This window comes from Rhinoraja longicauda, chromosome 18, assembly GCF_053455715.1.
Source record: "Rhinoraja longicauda isolate Sanriku21f chromosome 18, sRhiLon1.1, whole genome shotgun sequence".
In the NCBI taxonomy this organism is placed as follows: domain Eukaryota; kingdom Metazoa; phylum Chordata; class Chondrichthyes; order Rajiformes; family Arhynchobatidae; genus Rhinoraja; species Rhinoraja longicauda.
Window position 1 is genome coordinate 20,164,924 of NC_135970.1, and position 20,891 is coordinate 20,185,814.

General features: G+C 52.9%; 1 protein-coding gene across 1 annotated transcript; it reads left to right on the forward strand.

Annotated features, from left to right (window-relative positions):
* Positions 1-7,354: 7,354 nt before the first annotated feature.
* dkk3b (dickkopf WNT signaling pathway inhibitor 3b) lies at positions 7,355-20,543 on the forward strand. Its single transcript, XM_078414796.1, is given in 8 exon segments — positions 7,355-7,424; positions 7,427-7,533; positions 9,557-9,650; positions 9,653-9,681; positions 14,993-15,085; positions 16,439-16,583; positions 18,539-18,695; positions 19,821-20,543. Coding segments are annotated over 8 exon segments (1,008 nt in total). The 3' UTR covers positions 20,134-20,543.
* The last annotated feature ends 348 nt before the right edge of the window (positions 20,544-20,891 follow it).

A 20,891-nucleotide genomic window follows, 5' to 3' on the forward strand; every position in this document is an offset into this window, starting at 1 on the left:
CAAGTGCGGTCTCACTGACAGCCTTCAAGAATCTCGCTGCCACTCTAACACACGTGCACGCGCACACACATTCACACGCACAGACACACACATGCACACACGCACACTCACACACACACACGCACACTCACACGCACACTCATACACACACTCACACACACACTTACACACACACGCACATACACACACAATTACACACACACACACTCACTCACACACACACACACACACACTCACATACACTCTCATACACTCACACACACGCACACACACACTCACACACACACACTCACACACGCACACGCACACACACACTCACACACGCACTCTCTCACACACACACTCACACACGCACACACACTCTCACACACACTCATACACTCACACACACGCACGCACTCTCACACACACACACTCACACACACACACTCACACACTCACACACACACACACACACACACACACACACACACTCCGACTGAAGTATTTCCCAAATTGCCACGCTGTCTTCACCTCTGAAATACTTTGCTGGCCGCAAGTTCTTTGAGACTTCCTGCAGAGGTTGGAAGATGTTGCACAATCTCTCTTAAATTAAATGAAAACTTCTGAAAGGGACGAAGAGTTCCAGCTCCCCGCAGCCGGTCACAATGTGCTGTAGAATCTAATGTGAAATCTCTGAGCAAGCTGATGATGAAGAGAAGTTACATCTGATGAGCCAGTAACTAGTTCACCAAGAAATGCTAACCCTGGCTCAGGATGAGCATAGATCATTTGAGTTATCATCAGCATATAAAAACACGAGCCTTCCAGAATGAGTAGTTGTTTTATCTGTCAGACGTCACTGAGACCACCCCAGGGAAGATGTCCGTCAGGCAGATCGTAGTCTCTGGTGAAGTGGGCTGTGTGCCAAGCATTGAGGGAGGGGCAGAGCAAATGCCCAGCACGGACATTGTGGGCCGAAGGTCCTGTTCCTCTGCGGTGCTGTTCAATGTTGCACAGAGGAGGAGGGCTGTGGTTGTTGGAGGTCAATTGTCACAGATCAGGGACATCCATGTGCAGGCGGTAGAGTCGCCGCCTCACAGCGCCAGAGTCCCGGGTTCGATCCTGACTACGGGTGCTGTCTGTGCGGAGTTTGCAAGTTCTCCCCGTGCTGCGGTTTCCTCCCACACTCCAAAGATTGTGGGTTAATTGGCTTCGGTAAAATTGTACATCCTCCCTAGTGTGTGTGTAGGATAGTGCGAGAGGTCAGCGCGGACTTGTTGGACCAAAGGACTTGTTCTCTAAAGTCTAAAAATGTTCTTCAGCTCAGTGTCTTGGCTGAAGGAGTGGAGAAATCCAGTGGTAGAGTGGAAGGGGACGGGAGATATGAAGGCCTTCCTTCCCCAGGCCCGACAAAACCCTTCCCCTTTCAGTCGGGACACTTTCTCCACGCAGGAATATAACCTGATGTCACGTTGATGTCACGCATCTGAGGTTAGACTCCCAGAGTGCGGCTCACTGACACAAGGGGGTGGAATTTGCAGTCTGCGTCTGTCCCCACGAGAGGTGATCTCATTGAAACAAACACACAATCCTTACAGGACTCCAAGTGAGAGTATGTGGAGGTTGTTATCCCTGGCCTGGTATCTGCATCGAGCTGCCAGAGGTGGAGGCAGCAACAATAACAACGTTTTAACGGTACTTGAATCAACAGAGAGATGAGATTAATGTAGGTAAATGCGATTGGTATAGATACACTCAATGGTCAGTATAGAAGTGTCTGTAAACAAGAAAGTAGAACAGTACAACACAGGAACAGGCCCGTCAGTCCACAATGTCCTGAACAAGATGCCAAGATAAACTAATTTCAATTGTGTGGGCGTTCCAGTTTCTTCCCACATCCCAAAGACACGCAGATTTGTAAGTTAAATTACAGTACCTATGTAGAATTGCCATTGGTGTGAAGGGAATGGATGATGATGGACAATAAGGAAAATGTGATAACATAGAACTAGTATGGACAAATGATCGATGGTCGACATAGACTCGGTGGGCCGAAGGGCCACTGTCTAAAAATCTCACCTGCCTCCATGTGACCCATGTCCCTCCATTCCCAGCAGATGCTGGGATCCTGAGCAGAAACACTGAGTGCTGGAGGAACTCAGCGGGTCAGACAGCATCCATGGAGAGATTGTTAGAGTTTCAAAGTTAGGGCGGAAAGGAAATTTCTTGAGTAGACGCGTTGAATCTCGGGAATTCTAATGGCTACGAATTGAAACACTCATTGCTTTCGTGAATTTAAGACGACAATTGTTTTAAATATTAAAGGAATCAAGGAGATATTAGTGTAATGCAATGGTTAAAACATAATTTTAATCTCAAATAAAGTTGTCTGCTGACAGCCCCGATGCCAAGCAATCCTGAGGAAAACAATTGGGTGCTTTGAAAAATAATATTGCTGCTTAGACGCCTAGCAAATCGTGCAGCTTCAAGGACATGAAAAAGTAAGACAAGACAAACATTTCTTCCCAGAGATATCCGAGATTTAGCTCAACTAAACAGCCCCTGTTCCCATCCCCAGTTGAAGAAACATAGTGGACTGTCGAAAAGACACACAGTGCTGGATACTCGTCACACAGCATCCCTGGGGAACATGCTTCAGCTCAGAAGGAGAGTCTCGACCTGACTCATCGCCAACCCCTTGTTCTCTAGGGATGCTGCCTGACCCTTCTGAGTTACTCAGCAATTTGTGTCTTTCCTTGGTAAACCAGACACAGCAGTCGACGGTCCCAGCCTGGATCTCCTTTGGAACTCTCCGAATTAGACGCCATGGGTTCAAATCTTGCAGAAACAAGAAACTGCAGATGTTTGTTTACAAAAAAAAGACACAAAGTACTGGAATAGCTCAGCAGGTCAGGCAGCATCTCAAGAATACGTGGGTATTTCGGGATCAGTCTGAAGAAGGGCCCCGACCTGAAATGTCACCCATCCGTGTTATTCTGAGATGTTGCCCGGCCCGCTAAGCTGCACCAACACTGTGTGTACTTCGGTTCAAATCTTGCTCCTGGGACTTGTTTGGACCTTAGACTTTAGAGATACAGCGTGGAAACAGGGTCTTCAGGCCACCGAGTCCCGGCCGACCAACGATACACTAGTTGTATCCTACACACTAGGGACAATTTACAATTTACAGACGCCAATTAATCTACAACCCTGCACGTCTTTGGAGCGTGGGGGGAAACCGGAGCACCCGGAGAAATCCCACGTGGCCACAGGGAGAACGTACAAACTCTGTACAGACAGCAATCATAGACAGGATGGAACCCAGGTCTCTGGCGCTGTCAGGCAGCAATACTATTACTGCGCCACTGTCTGCCCCGAGAGAGGGTGTGTAATTGTGTAAAAACAAAGGTCTGTCAGAGGGAATGAGGTGTTTTCCCTTGATCAGTCTTTAATTTGAAGCTGTCCTGCTGAATATAAATCTCCCATTGCCTGCGGGATGCCAGAGGAACTTGCCCTGAGCCCAGCAGGTGCATGGTAACACCACCACCTGCAGGTTCCTCGTGGAAATACCTTCCCCTTCCCTCCGTACCCCTGCATCTAAAGCCTGGAATAGTCATAGTCATACGATGTGGATGTAGGCCCTTCGGTCCAACTTGCCCCCATCTACACTGGTCCCGCCTGCTTGCGCTTGGCCCATATCCCTCCAAACCTGTCCTATCCATGTTCCTGTCTAAATGTTTCTTAAACGCTGCCATAGTGCCTGCCTCAACTACTTCCTCTGGCAGCTCGTTCTATACACCCACCACCTTTTGTGTGAAAAAGTTACCCTCTGGTTCCTATTAACCCCCCGCCACCCTCACCTCAAACCGAAGTCCTTTGGTTCTTGATTCCCCAACTCTACGCACGAGACTGTGCGTTTGCCCAATCTATTCCCCTCATGATTTTGTCCAACTCTATAAGATCACCAATACTTCCCAAGGACGTCATACCTCAGGTCAGCAAGTGGTGGGATTGACGGGGAGGTTATGCCCAGTAAGCCCGAGAGGAAGGACAGGCAGCGGCAGATTAATGAACATGCTGAGACTGATGTGTTTATTTCAACACAAAGACCACAGAAGAGTTTCACCGGGGCAGCTGTAAGGAGAGAAGACAGTAGGTCAGGCAGCATCTCTGGAGAACATGAATAGGTGCGGTTTCGTCAACAATTCATGTTCTCCAGATTCGCTGCCTGACCCTCTGAGTTACTCCAGCACTTTGTCTTCTGTTGTAAACCAGCATCTGCAGTTCTTTGTTTCTAGCTATAAGGAGAGATTGGACAAACTTGGATTGTTTTCTCTTGAGTTTCGGAGGCTGAGAGCTGATATGTTTATAACGTTATGAGAGACATAGATAGGGTAGACAGTTGCAACCTGGAAATGTCAAAGACGAGCAGCGGTAGAGTTTATTTCCTCACAGCGCCAGAGACCCGGTTTGATTGTGACTTTGGGTGCTGTCTGTACGGAGTTTGTACGTTCCCCCCGTGACCTGCGTGGGGTTTCTCCAAACTCTTCGGTTTCCTCCCACACTCCAAAGGCGTACAAGTTTGCAGGTTAATTGGCTTGGTATAAATGTAAAATTGTCCCTAGTGTGTCGTAGGATTGTGCTAATGTGCGAGGGTCGCTGGTCGGTGCGGTTCCGCTCTGTATCTCTAAACTAAACTAAACTAAACTACAAGGCACAGCTTTAAGGTGGGAGAGGCACAGTTTAAAGAAGATGTGCAGGGCAAATGTTTTTCGCACAAGAGAGCGTTGGGTGGCTGGACCGAACTGGACCGAAGTGGTTGAGGCACTTAAAATAGTGGCATTTAAGAGGCTTTTAGATGGGCACATGGGATAAGGATCACATGGAGGGATATGGATCACGTGCAGGCAGAGGAGATCAGTTATCCAACATGTTTGGCAAAGACAGGGAATTAGAATGGAATGAGGGTAGTTAGAACAGTGCCCATAATATCTGTGCTGCACGTGATGACAAGTTGAGACTAATCTCTGCCTGCCCGTGATCTATAGGACAAGCCCCTTGTCCTTGCACCTGTCAGTGAGGATCAGCTCATTCTCCAGTCCCCTGAGCGGACACAGCACGGACTGACCCTGACACAAAGCCCTCCCCAGTACAGACCCCCCCCCCCATCCCCCGCGCTCCCAGATGGGCTCACACCAAACGGGAATGGGTGCAGGAACATTTGAACAGATATGTGGATACGAAGTGTTGGTAGGGTCTTATAAAGAGAGGTTGGACCATAGGAGGCTGAGGTGTATACGATCATAAGTATAATTTTGGGTCATAGTCTTTTTCCCAGGGTAGAGGATTCTAAAACTAGAGGGCAGAGGATTAAGAGGACTGGAGAGTCCTTCAAGAGAGATCCGAGGGGCAACTTTTTCACAACCTGACCGCGACCCGAAACGCCACCTATCCATGTTCAGAAATTCAGCCGGACCCGCTGAGTTACTCCAGCACTTTGCCCTTTTTCGTAAAGCCACGTCTGCATTTCCTTGTTTCTCCTTGATCACTGCGCACCATTCTGTCCACTTGTGCATCTGGCAAGTAAACGACTTGTCTTGTGTGGGAACTTAAGAATGATGCAACAGTTGGAAAGATGATCAGCCATGATCATATTGAATGGCGGTGCTGGCTCGAAGGGCCAAATGGCAACTCCTGCACCTATTTTCTATGTTTCTAAAACGAACTGAAAACAGGAAATACGCCCAGTTTCAGTCCACAGCCGGGTTCCGCAAATAACCGCCCGCTTCTGCAAACTCCCCACATTTTGCTGCAAACTCTCTCCCCCTCTCCGCAAGATTCCCGGTTGTTTCTGCCTATTTCCGCAAAATCTTCGCGTTTCCGCAAACTCCCGGGTACCCGTGCAGTCTGAAGAAGGGTCTCGACCCAAAACGTCACCATTCCTTCTCTCCAGAGATGCTGAGATACTCCAGCATTTTGTGTCTATATTCGGTGTAAACCTGCTTCTGCAGTTCCTTCCCACACATGTAGTTTTATTGTTGCAAAAACGCTCCGCCCGTTTTAAAGTAAAATCTGCTAATGCTTTTAAATTGCACTTTCTGTAAAATGCCGCGATCTTTTTGCGGTTTCATTCTGCAAATCCTCCGCGCATTTCCACCAACCCGCCTCGTCTCCCGCTCCCCTCCCTCCTCTCTCCTCTCTCCCCTCTCTCTATCCCTCTCCTCTCCTCTCTATCCCTCTCTGTCTCCCCTCCCCTCTCCCCTCTCCCCCCCTCTCCCCCCCCTCTCTCCCCCCCCCTCTTTCCCCCCCCTCTTCCCCCCCCCCCTCTTCCCCCCCCCCCTCTTCCCCCCCCCCCTCTTCCCCCCCCCCCTCTTCCCCCCCCCCCTCTTCCCCCCCCCCCTCTTCCCCCCCCCCCTCTTCCCCCCCCCCCTCTTCCCCCCCCCCCCTCTTCCCCCCCCCCCTCTTCCCCCCCCCCCCTCTTCCCCCCCCCCCTCTTCCCCCCCCCCCCTCTTCCCCCCCCCCCTCTTCCCCCCCCCCCTCTTCCCCCCCCCCCCTCTTCCCCCCCCCCCTCTTCCCCCCCCCCCTCTTCCCCCCCCCCCTCTTCCCCCCCCCCCTCTTCCCCCCCCCCTCTTCCCCCCCCCCCTCTTCCCCCCCCCCTCTTCCCCCCCCCCTCTTCCCCCCCCCCTCTTCCCCCCCCTCTTTCCCCCCCCCTCTTCCCCCCCCTCTTCCCCCCCCCTCTTCCCCCCCCTCTTCCCCCCCCCTCTTCCCCCCCCCCCTCTTCCCCCCCCCTCTTCCCCCCCCTCTTCCCCCCCTCTTCCCCCCCTCTCCCCCCCCTCTCTCTCCCCCCCCTCTCTCTCCCCCCCCCTCTCTCCCCCCCCCTCTCTCCCCCCCCCTCTCTCCCCCCCCTCTCTCCCCCCCCTCTCTCCCCCCCTCTCTCCCCCCCTCTCTCTCCCCCCCCTCTCCCCCCTCTCTCCTCCCCCCTCTCTCCCCCCCTCTCTCCCCCCCTCTCTCCCCCCCCCTCTCTCCCACCCTCTCTCTCCCCTCCTCTCTCCCCTCCTCTCTCTCTCCCCTCCTCTCTCTATCCCTCATCCTCTTCCTCTCTCCTCCATCTGTCTCCTCTTTCCCCCTCTCCCCCTCCCTCTCCCACTCTCCCCCCTCTCTCTTCCCCCTTCCCCCTCTCTGCCCCCCTCTCTCCCGTCGCCTTGAATCCCCGCACGTGGCGCTCCGGGCTGTGGCGGCAGCGCAGCTGATTGGCGGAGCGGCCGGTGGGCGGGGCTGAGGGCGGCCAGTGGGCGGGACTGTGGGTAAGTGGGCGGGGCTGTGGTATGTGGGCGGGGCCGTGGCCGCTATGCGCTGCCGGTGCCGCTACAACATGTCGCGCTCCGGGCCGCCACCGCCGCTGCTCCTCCTCCTCCTCCTGCTGCTGCTGCTGTTTGTGGGTCATTCCGGGCCCTGGTCCTGGCCCCGGAGGCCGGGCTGCGGGAGATGCTGCGGGAGGTGGGCGAGCTGACCGAGGACACACAACGCAAACTGCAGGGAGCCGCCCGGGAGGTGCGAGCGCAGCCGGGGAGGGGAGGGGTGGGGGGGGGGGGGGGCTGGTGCATCGGCGGTGCGGGAGGGGGTGAGAGTGGGTGAGGGTGCGGGAGGGGGGTGAGAGTGGGTGAGGGGGGGGGGTGAGAGTGGGTGGTAAGGGTGGGTGGGTGAGGGAGGGGGGTGTGAGAGGGTGAGGGGGGGTGAGAGTGGGTGAGGGGGGGGTGTGAGAGGGTGAGGGGGGTGAGAGTGGGTGAGGGGGGGTGTGAGTGGGTGAGGGGGGGGTGAGAGTGGGTGAGAAAGGGGGTGTGAGTGGGTGAGGGGGGGTGTGAGTGGGTGAGGGGGGGGTGAGGGTGGGTGTGGGAGGGGGTGAGGGTGGGTGAGGGGGGGTGTGAGTGGGTGTGGGGGGGTGAGGGTGGGTGTGGGAGGGGGTGAGAGTGGGTGCGGGAGGGGGTTGTGAGTGGGTGGGGGGTGTGAGTGGGTGTGGGGGGGTGAGGGTGGGTGTGGGAGGGGGGTGAGAGTGGGTGCGGGAGGGGGGTGAGAGTGGGTGAGGGGGGGTGAGGGTGGGTGTGGGAGGGGGTGAGGGTGGGTGCGGGAGGGGGTTGTGAGTGGGTGGGGGGGGTGTGAGTGGGTGTGGGGGGTGAGGGTGGGTGTGGGAGGGGGGGTGTGAGTGGGTGAGGGGGGGGTGAGGGTGGGTGGTGAGGGTGGGTGAGAGGGTGCGGGAGGGGGATGAGGGTGGGTGCGGGAGGGGATTGTGAGTGGGTGAGGGGGGGTGAAGGTGGGTGTGGGAGGGGGGTGAGGGTGGGTGCGGGAGAGAGGGTGAGGGTGGGTGAGGGAGGGGGTTGTGAGTGGGTGAGGGGGGGGTGTGAGTGGGTGAGGGGGGCGTGAGGGTGGGTGCGGGAGAGAGGGAGAGGGTGAGGGTGGGTGTGGGAGGGGGTGTGAGTGGGTGGGGGGAGGGTGGGTGCGGGAGGGGGGTGAGGGTGGGTGCGGGAGAGAGGGTGAGGGTGGGTGTGGGAGGGGGGTGTGAGTGGGTGAGGGGGGGGTGAGGATGGGTGCGGGAGAGAGGGTGAGTGTGGGAGGGGGTGAGGGTGGGTGCGGGAGGGGGTTGTGAGAGGGTGTGGGAAGAGGGTGAGGGTGGGTGTGGGAGGGGGGTGAGGGTGGGTGCGGGAGGGGGATGTGAGAGGGTGCGAGCAAGGGGTGCGAGAGGTGGGTGCGGGAGGGGGGTGAGGGTGGGTGCGGGGGGGGGTGTGAGGGTGCGGGAGGGAGGTGTGAGAGGGTGCGGGAGGGGGTGTGAGAGGGTGCGAGCAAGGGGTGCGAGAGGTGGGTGCGGGATGAGAGAGGGCAGGTGCGGGAGAGGGGGGAGAGTGGAGGGGGGGGGTGCATGTGGGAGAGTGAAGGGCGGAAGGACGGGTGTGTGAACGGGGGATGTGAGAAGGTGGCCAGATTGTGCTGGAAGGGGATCTCTGGAGGGAAGGGTGCAGGAAGGGGTGGGGATGTGTGGGGCAGCCGGGAGAGGGCAGATGTGGCTGGAGGGATGGTGCTGGGGGACAGGGCGCCAATGTGGGTGGGACAGTGATGCAGGAGAGGATGACGGGTTTGGGTCTGGTGTGCAGGTAGGTGTGGGGTGCAATGGATGGGTGTGATGGTGCAGATGGTTGTGGAAGGGGGGGATTTAGCTGAGGGTTATGTGAATGGGTGGGTGGGGACTAGTCTAGGGTGCGGTAGGAGCAGTGGGGTTGTGCCGGCTGGTGTGCAGATGAAGGGTATGATGGTAGAGGTGGGAGACAGTTCACATTGTCACCCAGCTACAGAGGCGTAATGTTGAGGTTCTATAAGGCGCTGGAAAGGCTTCATTTGGAATTCTGTGAGCAAATGTGGGTGGTGCTGTGGGGTTTGGGTAGCTGGGTGTTGGATTGATGAGGTTGGAGTGGCTGGGACTTGTTTCGTTGGTGCAGAAGGTGTGGGTTGAGGTTGGGGTTAGGAGTGGGGGTAGTCTGGCTACTCTGCCCTGCTAAGGGGCCTTGTCTTCTGGCCGCGTCCACAGATGGACCTGATGCCTGAGAGGCCTCCCTGGGACCAGGAGTCAGTGCCCAAGGAACATCCCAATGAACCCATCTCCCTTCTGGGAACCGGAGACCCACCGCATGGACTCAGCGGGAAGCCGGCAAGGTAGGACCCGAGCCGACCCAACCCCAACCCCGACCACCCCAGGGAGGGCACTGCCCGGGGGCTGGAGTCGGCAGCCAGGAGCTGTCTGCGGGGATCTCTTGCTGTGCAGATGGGGTGTGGGGAGGTTGCTGCCGAAGACAGAAGCCGGCCATTCAGCCCATCTGAAGAGCTGTGCGATCAGCTGCCACCACCCGTCAGCAGCACCTGTGCTGGGGAACACTCCCCTGCGCTCCTCTGGCTAATTCCATGCTCCTGGTCACCCTCGTTCTTCCGGTGGTGCAACCCCTCCAGTACCAGTACTGGTGTTCCTGCTCCTTCCCAGGGTAGGGGTCTTTCAGTCCTGCTCCAGAGACCCCAGCAACTAATGATGACTGGTCATCTCAAAGAGACGCTGTGGGAGGGGGGGGGGGGGGTGGTGAGGGAGCGTGTTCAGCTGCAGGGTCAGAGCTAGGATTAACCTCCAGTGCTGGGGGGGGGGGAGGAGCTGGCACTAAAGGAGTGCTGTGGTAAAGGGAGGGTCTGCACTGTTGGAGGAGGTTCATTGAGCTTCTTAGCGAGTCCTGGACAACCATTGAGACACCGGGAGCAGTCCCTCTCCAGTGAATACACAGAACCTGCTCCTTGACCCACATCCATGAAACAGCTCAGAGTCATCCTCTCGCCCCTGTTTGGGAAACCTGTTTACAACAAATGGGCCATCGCTACCTGTGGTTCAGACATGCTCGTTGGAAGTTTGTGCGAAGAAGGGGTGGATTTTAGAACAGAGAACAAAGTACTGCACCAGAATAGTCCCAATGGCCCACAATGTCCATGCTGAACCTACTGCCAAGTTAAACTAATCACTGCCCGCATATGATCCACATCACTCCATTTCCTGCAGTTCTAAAACTCTCTTAAAGGACTCTTATAGTATCTGCCTCCATCTTCACCCCCCTCCCCCTCCAACAGCTTATTCCAGGTAGCTGCCACTCTGTAAAATAAAATGTGCCCCCACACCTACATTACAGCCCAGGAATAGGCCTCTCGGCACACGTCGTCTGTGGGGAACATTATGCCAAGTTAAACTAATCTCATCTGCCAGCACACAATCCATATTCCGCCATTCCCTGCATATCCATGTGCCTGTCTGAACATTTCTTAGAAGCCACCATGGTATCTGCTTCTACCACCATCACGGGCAACGTGTTCCAGGCACTCACCAACCCTCTGTGTGTGTGTGCGTTAAAAAAACCCTGCCCGGTACATCTCCTTTGAACTTTGCACCTCTCGCCTTAAAGCCCTGCCACCGTGCCGCACTTATTTCTTCTATTGCTTCCGCTGGCAGCTCATTCCAGATATGGACTACTTTCCCAGTGAAAAGGTTGCCCTTGGGGTCCCTCTTAACCCCTGTCCCCTCTCAGCTTTGGCCTATGCTATCTAGTTTTAGTGACCTTTCCACCCTGAGGAAAAGGATCCTGACTCTCTACCCAAACTGTGCCTTTGTCTGAAGAAGGGTCTTGACCCAAATTATCACCCATTCCCTCTCTCCGGAAATGCTGCCTGCCCTGCTGAGTTACTCCAGCATTTTGTGTCTTATCTTCTATGCCTTTCATAATTTTATATTCTGCTATCAAGTCTCCCTTCAACCTTCCGATGAGGGTCCTAGCTGTGGTTTATACGGCTTGCTGTTCACCTAGCGGGACTGCCATCCATCATCTCCAAGCTTCTTGCAGCTGCGAGTGGCGCCTTTACTACTGGCTGCCGAGGGCTGGAAAATGTGATTCGCATCTCTGTGGTTTCATTCCAATAATAACAGCAGCATTCTGCAGGCGGGAAAGCCACAGGAATGATGAAACCAAGCCATCCCTAGACCAGCAATGTGAGAGACGCCTCTCCACAATCCCCCACCAACTCAGCATGGAAACAGGCCATCACCCCACCTCCTCCACGCCAACCATGTTGGCATATTGGGCAAGTCCCATTTGGCAAGTCACTGTAAAACATTCTTCCTCTTCTTCTTCTTCTTCTTCTTCAGCCCTTTGCTTCTCTAGGGAGCATAGGCCATTCACAAATGTTCTCCACCTCACTCAGTTGTTGGCGGTTCTTTCGAGATCTCCCCAGTTGAGCCCACTCCCAGACATTTCTGACTGGACACCTCTTCTCCAGCTGTTCCTTGGGCAACCTCTTTATCTTTTTCCTTGGGGGTTCCATTTCAGGGCTTGCCGGGTGATGTTTGTGGCAGGTTTTCTGAGGGTGTGTCCAATCCAACTTCATTTTCTCCTCGAATTTGTAAGTCAATGGGATCGTGGCTTGTTGTTTTCCACAGGTCCACATTGGTCGCTTTGATTTCCCCACTCCATGTTTTCCCATTGCTGCCTCATATCCCCCGCTTTGGCCTCCAATCTTGGCGTTGAAGTCACCCATTAGGATAATTTGGTCTCTGGCTCCACTACTTCCAAGTAGGTGGTTGAAGCTGTCATAGAATCTGTCTCTGACCTAATCCTCTGCATCGTTGGTGGGTGCATAACATTGGATTACGTGGGCTTTCACTCTCTTGTTGTTGGTTTTGAAGGTTGGGGAGATGAGGCGAGAGCTGATGGGTTTCCATGCAATTAGAGCCTTTCTAGTGTACTTCGTCGTCATGATGGCCACTCCCTCCCTCCGTATGCTTCGCTCCCTCATCTTCATGTCCGGAGTAGATAATGGACTGCCCGCTGGTCAACTTGATCTCCCCTGACTGTGTCCATCTTGTTTCTGCCAAGCCCAGGACTGAGAGATTGTAGCACACCATTTCATTGGCAATAGTGGCAGCCTTGCCAGCCTGAAACATGGTTCGGATGTTATAATAATAATAATAATAATAATAATAATAAACATTTATTTTATATAGCGCTTTTCCAAGTGCTCAAAGACGCTTTACAAACAGTCAAGACATAAAAACAAACAGACGAACTGTCCTGACGGAAAAGCGGCGAACAAATAGCGCCAGCGTCCTCTCACGTCAGGGTCCGGCAGTAGACGATAAAAAGCATAAGACACACAATTACAATTTTAACACAAACAGCCATCACAGTGATTGCTCCAGGCACACCCTCACTGTGATGGAAGGCAAAGAAAAGTCTTATCTCCTCCTCATTCTTCTCCCGTGGTGCCACGAGGCGATTGAGGCTCCCAACTTTTGAAGCCCCCACCGGGCGATGGAAAGTCCCAGGCCGAGCCGAGCAGGCCGATGAAGGTCCTGAGCCCCCACCGGGCGATGGAAAATGCCGCGGCCAGGCCACGCAGGGCGATGAAGGGCCTGCGAGCGGGTCGATCATGCCTCGCGCTTCAGGGCGGTTGAAGCTGCTACGGCTGGAGCTCCCGAAAGCCGGTCGCCAGCCAGGGACCTGCGAACTCCCGATGTTGCGGGCTGCAGGGCCCACGGCCGAAGCCTCCGAGATGGTAAGTCCAGGCCCTGCGACCGGAGTCTTCAAGGTCGATCCCAGCTGGAGGCTGCCGACTCCACGGTGTTAGGCCGTAGCGCGAACGGAGATACGACACGGTAAAGGTCGCATCTCCGTTGAGGAGGAGATTGGAAAAAAAGGTTTCCCCCACCCCCCCACTCCACAAGGATGGATTTCTTTGGCATCAGGAGGTGTGTCAGCTTCCCAGTGCCCTTGCGGGTTTGCCTGGGAAGCGTCATGTTCCCCGTCGCTGGGGCACCTTCTTCAACCAGGTGTGTAATTTGGTTTTCATTCGTCAAAGTTTCTGTAACTCACACTTTTTTCCAGGTTGGGGTAGTTAACCCCCACACCCAACTCCTAACCAGGAGGACCAAGGACTGCTTCGTCTGCCTCCTCACCCACGACCTGTCCAGTTTGATTGAACCTGCCAGGGATATAAAACCCCATCCGGCATAGCTCACAGGAGCAGGCAAGCCTCTCCACCACGGCAAGGTTGCAGTGAAGTGTAAAACATGCTCATCCATATATCTGCCCAATGCCTTTTAAAACTTATAATTCTATCCGTTTCTTGAGACGATACTATAGAGATAAAGTGCGGAAACAGGGGTCACCCCGTACATTAACTCTATCCTACACACTAGGAACGTAACAGATGCTGATTAACCTACAAATCTGTATGTCTTTGGGGAAACTAGAGCATCCGGAGAAAACCCACGCGGTTAGTAGGAGAATGTATAAATTCCGTTCACACAGCACCCGTAGTCTGAATCGGACCAGGGTTTCAGATACTGCAAGGCAGCAACTCTACCGCTGTGCCACCGTGCCGCACTTATTTCTTCTATTGCTTCCGCTGGCAGCTCATTACAGATATGGACTACTTTCCCAGTGAAAAGGTTGCCCTTGAGGTCCCTCTTAACCCCAGTTCACTCTCAGCTTTGGCCTATGCTATCTAGTTTTAGTATCTGCTACCCAGGGACAGACTATTCACATTATCCATTCCCCTCATGATCTTGAACACCTAAATAAAGTAATTCCTCAACCTCCTGGAACTCCGTGCCCAGTATCATGTTCAGCAGAAGGACTGCAGTGATGACAACTCATCCCCACCTCAAAGGCCACAAGGGCCAGGGTGATCAACACCTCTGTTGGCGACGTGGGATTTGGGTTGTGGAGGTTGGTTTAAGGACCTGATAGCTGCAGGAAGGTAGCTGTTCCTGAACTCCTGTTGTGGGACTTCATGCCTCTGTAACTCCTGCCTGACAGGAGTGAGCAGTGGGCTGAATGGTGGGGATCCTTGGCGATAGATGCCACTCTTCTTGAGGCAGTGCCTCATGTAGGTGCTTTGGATGATGGGGAGGGCAGTACACGTTATGGACCAGGCTGATTTCACCTCTGGGCATTGGCCCCAGTCGGCTTTGACATGAAAACCTCTGTACACGTTGTACACTTATTGCCTCACCCGTGCTGTGCTCCCCGCTGCGTGGGTAATTCTTGTTTACATCACTACCTCATGTGGTGGGATCTAGGTAGATCTGGAGCCATTCGGATCTGTCCCAAGTTTAGTTTAGAGATACAACGCAGACACAATCCCTTCGGCCCACCTTGTCCGTGCCGACCAGTGATCCCTGCACACTAACACTACCCGACACACTGGGGACAATTTACAATTTTTACTGAAGCCAATTAACCTACATGTCTTTGGAGTGTGGGGTGGAAACCGGAGCACCCGGAGAAAACCCACGCTGTTACAGAGGGAACGTAAAACTCCGCAGACAGCACCCGTAGTCAAGATTGAACTCTGGTCTGTGGCGACGTGAGGCATCAACTCTACCGCCGCGCCACAGTACCGTCCTTGGTGCCAGCATTGATGGATCTCTGTCCCTCTGCAGGAATGTATCGTGGATGAAGACTGCAGGGAGGACCAGTTCTGTGAGACCAACCCGCTGGAGCCCAAGTGCCTTCCACGCAGAGGAAGTGAACAGGTTGGTGGCACTGGCTGATTCCCAGAGAGGGGATGGAACAACTAACATTCACGGGAACGTTGAACAGGACAAAATAAGAAATGAAATATTCAGAGAGTGGGATCAATTCCAGCATATGATGGGTGGAGCAGCCTTAACACATGGTGTGGTTCCATGTGATCTTTCATAAAGCATTACAGCACAGGAAGAGGCCCTTCGGCCCACCTCATTCATGCCAACTGCAATGTCCATCTAGGCTAGGCCCATATTCCTCTACTTTCCTCTCCCACCAAAATGCCTTTTAAATATCGCCTCCGCCACCTCCTCTCACAGCTTGTTCCATATATTCACCACCCTCTGTGAAAAACGTACTCCTGAGATCTCCTTTAAATTTCTCTCTTCCTACCTTAAACATGCGCCCACAATTTCTGGAATCCTCTGCCCTGGGAAAAAGACTATTTATCCTAGCCATGCCACTCATAACTTATTATACCTTTATGAACCTGACCAGTTTCAAGAACAGCTTCTTCCCATCAACCATTAGGCCCTTGAACACTGCACAACACGAACCTTAACAAATATGATCTTCTATGGACTGTGTTTTGTTGCACAACAGACTTCAGTTTTACACTATTATGTAGCGTACCAGCACCTCCTGTGTATGTATATAGTGTGAATAGTGTATCCAACACCTCCTTTAATCCGGACAACCCCCCCCCCGGTAGTCCCGTTCCCCCCCCCACCCCCTAAAATATGGTGTCTAAGCCAGGTGAGGCAACAGATCTTGACCTCATTGGGACTTCCGTGCCGATCAGCGGGTTGGATTTGCACCCTGCAGCCGGGACTCTGGAACTCCAGCCTGGCTGGAGCCGGCAAATCCATTCCCATAGCCAACTTCCACAACTGAAATTCCTATCATCGCCACCTGCGGCCGGGGCTCTGGCAATCTGACCCATAGCCGACATCCCAGGCAAAATTTGCAGGCTGGTATCTTGGTTCCCTAGCAGCCAAGGCGAACCATTCCAGTACTGTTCATCTCCTCTCAGAGGCCGTGAACTCCGGATCCAGAAAGAACAACATTTATGGGCCTGCTATGTAAGAATTTCATTGGTACATTGGACCAATAAACATTCGACTCTTGAAAATTCAGCGCAAGTAAACCACTGATCAAGTCCCAAACATTCTCCAGTTCACCTGCCTCGTCTCAGCCTCCAGTATGTTTCTTCCCTTCATCAGCTCATCTCGTTTTCTCTTGGGACTCTGAAACCTGGCCAACATCTTCCCAACAACTAAAGGTTTGAACTGTTAATTTGTTATGTTTTTTCAATAAGAGATTTTGCCTGTTGGTTAACATTTGGTTTTGAATTTTCCCAGAATTGTACTCGTGACGGGCAGTGTAACAGGGGCCACCTTTGTATCTGGGGAGAGTGTCGAGCGAACGCAGTGAGGGGCCAACTGGGGTCCATCTGTGAGCAGCAACAACAGTGTGGTCCACACCTGTGCTGTGCCTTCCACATCGGTGAGTTCCCCACACAGACGGGACTCTGCTAACTCCATCGTACACAGACATCCCCCCACAATGGACCACACTTCTATCGCACGCCAAGTTTGTCGTTCAAAAAAGGCAAAACTTCAGTAATCCGCTCCCTGACCATTCCAAAATCCCAATAGTTTAGCACCTCCCCCTCATACAATTCCTGAATCCTGTGCTGCTTTAAAACTCCTTAAGGCCCTTTAAACCTCTCAGGCCCCATTTCTTGAACTCTCTTTAAACTCCTTGGGGCCCTATTTCCCGTATTCCCTTTAACTCGCCGGGACCCTGTCACCACACTCCCTTTAAACACACTGGGACCCTGTCACCACACTCCCTTTAAACACACTGCGACCCTATCACCACACTCCCTTTAAACACACTGGGACCCTGTCACCACACTCCCTTTAAACTTGCCCGGACCCTGTCACCACACTCCCTTTAAACACACTGGGGGTCCATTCAACTTATTCCTTTTAAACTTTGTGAGATCCTGGTCCCTGCCATCTTTAAACTCGCCAGGTTTGCTTAAGTGTTTGTTGCTGTGTGATATTTTAAAAGGTGAATTAGAAGTGCATTGGAGTGTTCATAAGATACAACCTGATAGACTGGATGATCAGCTGGTCCTCAGTGCACCAGATTCACAAAGCTTTACTGCAGTGGGAATGTGTAGTTATTGGCACAGAACATGAACTGGCTTGATGTCGGTCACCAGGGAGGGCGATGGGTGGAAGTGGCCAGGGTGGTGGGGGGAATGAGAAGTGGGGAAAATAACAGGAAAATATGGGTCTGGGGTGACATTTGAGCCTCTTCTGGGGGTGAAAAGGAGACAAGGGTGTCAGATTAAACTGAAACATATATTTCAGATGTGAATAAATTTTAATCTGACTAACTGATAATCATCTCAAAAAGACAAACTCTCATGAGCCTCAGGCCCTGTTATAATTACAGGGACAAGGAAACTCATAATAAACAACTCACGTTGAATGGTTTATTGTCCTAGTGGCATACCTGAACAGTCAGAAGCACTAAATTAGATCTATTCATTGATAATGATAATTCATAATGTCATTAAGTTGGAAAGGGTACAGAAGAGATTCACAAGGATGCTGTCTTGACTTGCAGGCTTGTGTTATATGGGGAGGATAGATAGGCTGAGACTTCTCGCTTTTGAGCGTAGGAGGCCTTGTTGAGGTGTACAAGATCACAAGGGGCATGGATAAAGTGAATGCTCAGTCTTTTTTCCCCAGGGTAGACGATTCTACAACTCGAGGGTAGAGGCTTAAGATGAGAGGGGAGAGATTTAAGAGGTACCTTGGGGGCAATCTTTTCACAGAAGGTAGTCCGTATCTGGAATGTGGTGCCAGAGGAAACGGATACGATTACCACTTTTAAAGGGCATTTGGACAGATGTGGATAGGAAGGGTTTAGAGGGCTATAAGGCAAATGAAGCTGGCCCAGTATGCCATCTTGGTTTATTTAGTTACTTTAGAGATACAGCACAGAAACAGGCCCTTTGGCCCACTGAGCACGTGTTCACCCCGTACACTAGCACTGTCCTACAATTTTACCAAAGCCAATTACCCTACAAGTCTGTATGTCTTTGGAGTGTGGGAGGACGCCAGAGCACCCGGAGGAAACCTATGCAGTCATGGGGAGGCCGCACAAACTCCAAAAAGACAGCAACCGCAGTCAGGATCAAACCTGGGTCTCTGGCGCTGTACTCTACTGGAGCAACTCTGCTGCTGCGCCACCGTGTTGCCCTGATGGTTGGCGTGGATGAGGCTGAAGGGCATGTTTCAGTGCTGTACAGCACTATGAAAATGAATATTATTTATTAATTAAAACATTACTAATTTTGGTCACCTGGTGCGTGTGCTAACTTTGATTGCCTGTGACACTGCATCGCTGGCAGGGTCTCACATTGTATTGGTTTTGCTCAGACCTCTTGTTTCCTGTCTGCACCCCTCTGGCTGAGAGAGGGCGGCCATGTCACGACCCTGCCCACCAGCTGTTGGACCTGGTCACCTGGGAGATGGATCCGGACGGAGCGTTCGACCGCTGCCCCTGTGCCAGAGGACTGCTGTGTCTGCCAGAAGGGTAGGTTGGCTTTGCCTGTTGGCCAGGTCAGCACAGTGACACAGCAGGTAGAGCCGCTGACTCACAGCGCCAGAGACCCACGTTTGATCCTGCCCACCGGTGCTGTCTGTGGGAAGTTCTTACATTGTCCACTGTGTCCCTGGGTGCTCTGATTTCCTCCCACGTCCCAAAGATGTGCAGGTGGGCGAGTTAAATGATCCCCAGTGCGTGGGTGAGGGGTAGAATCTGAGGGCGGGAAAGTGGAGAGAATAAAATGGGTGGCTGAAGGTCAACACGGACTTGGTGGGCCGAAGGACCCATCCCTGAGACAGAGCGCAGAGAAGAAACCATCAATGGGTCACAGCTTCTGACAGTGATTCCTGGCTTCAAAACACACTGAAATCCTGACCCAGTGCCAACGCAAGGCATGGCACTAACCTGGGGGCAGCAGTGAAAGGGATTGCTGCACTGCACAATATCCCCCGAAGTGGTCCAACATACACATCTCTGGCCAGAGACATTTTAGATATTCAGCATGGAAACAGGCCCTTCAGCCCACCGGATGCATGCTAGCCACTATCCACCTATTTATGCTATTTCTACCATCACCGTTTTCTCCCTACATCAAACTCCCCAGATTTTATCACTCACTCACAATACACAGCAGCCAATTACCCTGCTGGCACATACATCTTTAGGATGTAGTCAGAGTTGTACAGCACAGAAACAGGCCCTTCAGCCCACCTTGTCCATGACAACCAAGTTGGCATTCTGGGATTGACAACATGCTGGGGTAACTCAGTGGGTCTGGTAGTATCTCTGGAGAAAATGGATGGGTGACATTTCAGATCAGGACCCTTCAGATTCAAGCATTCTAGGCTCGTCCCATTTGACCCAGATCCCTCAAAACCATATCGTTCCAAACCTCTTAAAAATTGTAGCTGTGTCCACATCTACAACTTCCTCAGGCAGCTCATTCAGAATACAACTACCTTCTGAGTGTTAAGAGTGGTCTCGCTTAAATCTCTCCCCTCTCACCTTGCTTGCAGGTACAAGGGCTGAGCAGCAGAGATGTGCTCTATTTTTGTGAAGACAGACCGTATTACATGGCAATTGCTGAAATCTTTTCCTACCCCCCATTCTCAGAGACACCTTGATGTCCGCGTGCAAGGACCACAAGCAAGCAGCGGTCACGAAAGACCTCTCCGACAACGCGGAAATGGAAGACCTGCCGGCCGGCCGTCTCTCAGTATGGGAGGACCCCAGTGACAGAGAACATCACCAGACGGCAGCAGCTAAGGAAGAGAAAGCTGAGCTCAGGACCGCAGTTAGTGCCATGTTGGGTTCCATCAGGCAGCTCCACGAGTGGGAGAATCCAGCAGGAACTGAAGAATATGAGGTTGAACAGGTGTCAAAGCTAGCGGAGGTGAAGGAAACAGGAGCTGATAGTCACAGCTAACCTTGCCCTTCAGTCCAAACTGGGTCTTTTAACCGCCGCTGCACAGTAGAGAAAGCAAGGAGCACATAGAGGCTGTGTTCCACAGAGAAGCTATTACTTTAGCAATCGGATGAAAAACGCGTAGATTCCTTGGTATTTTTAGGAACATCTTTAGTTGGTTAGTGATTTGGTCACAGCCGCTAAATTAGGCACCGGTTCAAATTCTTTGACGTAAGATTGGGTCGCTGGTGATGGATTTGGAGCAGTGCAGGCCGTTTGATTCTTGCTGCATTCCAGTTAAACGTCGGGAGCAATCTGCTGCTTCATCTGCACCGACCACACAGTCCACTCCATAGGCTCCAAGTATGTGCTTAGCCCGCTGGCAGCAGCCTGTTGCTTTTTCTAAAACATATTTTGTGTACCAGATCTGTTATCAATAAAAAGAACATCATCTGGAGGTCGCAGTGAGACCTTGTGTCATTCATACTTATGCAAACTATACAGCCCAGAATGGGGTGCTCAGCCCATTATCTCTGCTGCTGTTATGAACTACAGCAGCTTTCTCAGGGCCACAAGCAGCAGCCATTTGACCCATTATTTTTCTATACTCCCAGGAGAGCAATGCCCTGCATGTTCCTCGTTTCCCAGCGCATCTTTGGGATGTGGAGCACCTGGTCTTGGAGAGAACAAGGGAAGCACCAGGACAAGATCAAAGGAGGTCCCAAGGGCCAAGGCAAGAACACTGCCACCTATTCCTCTATTACTAGGTGTTTTTCCAC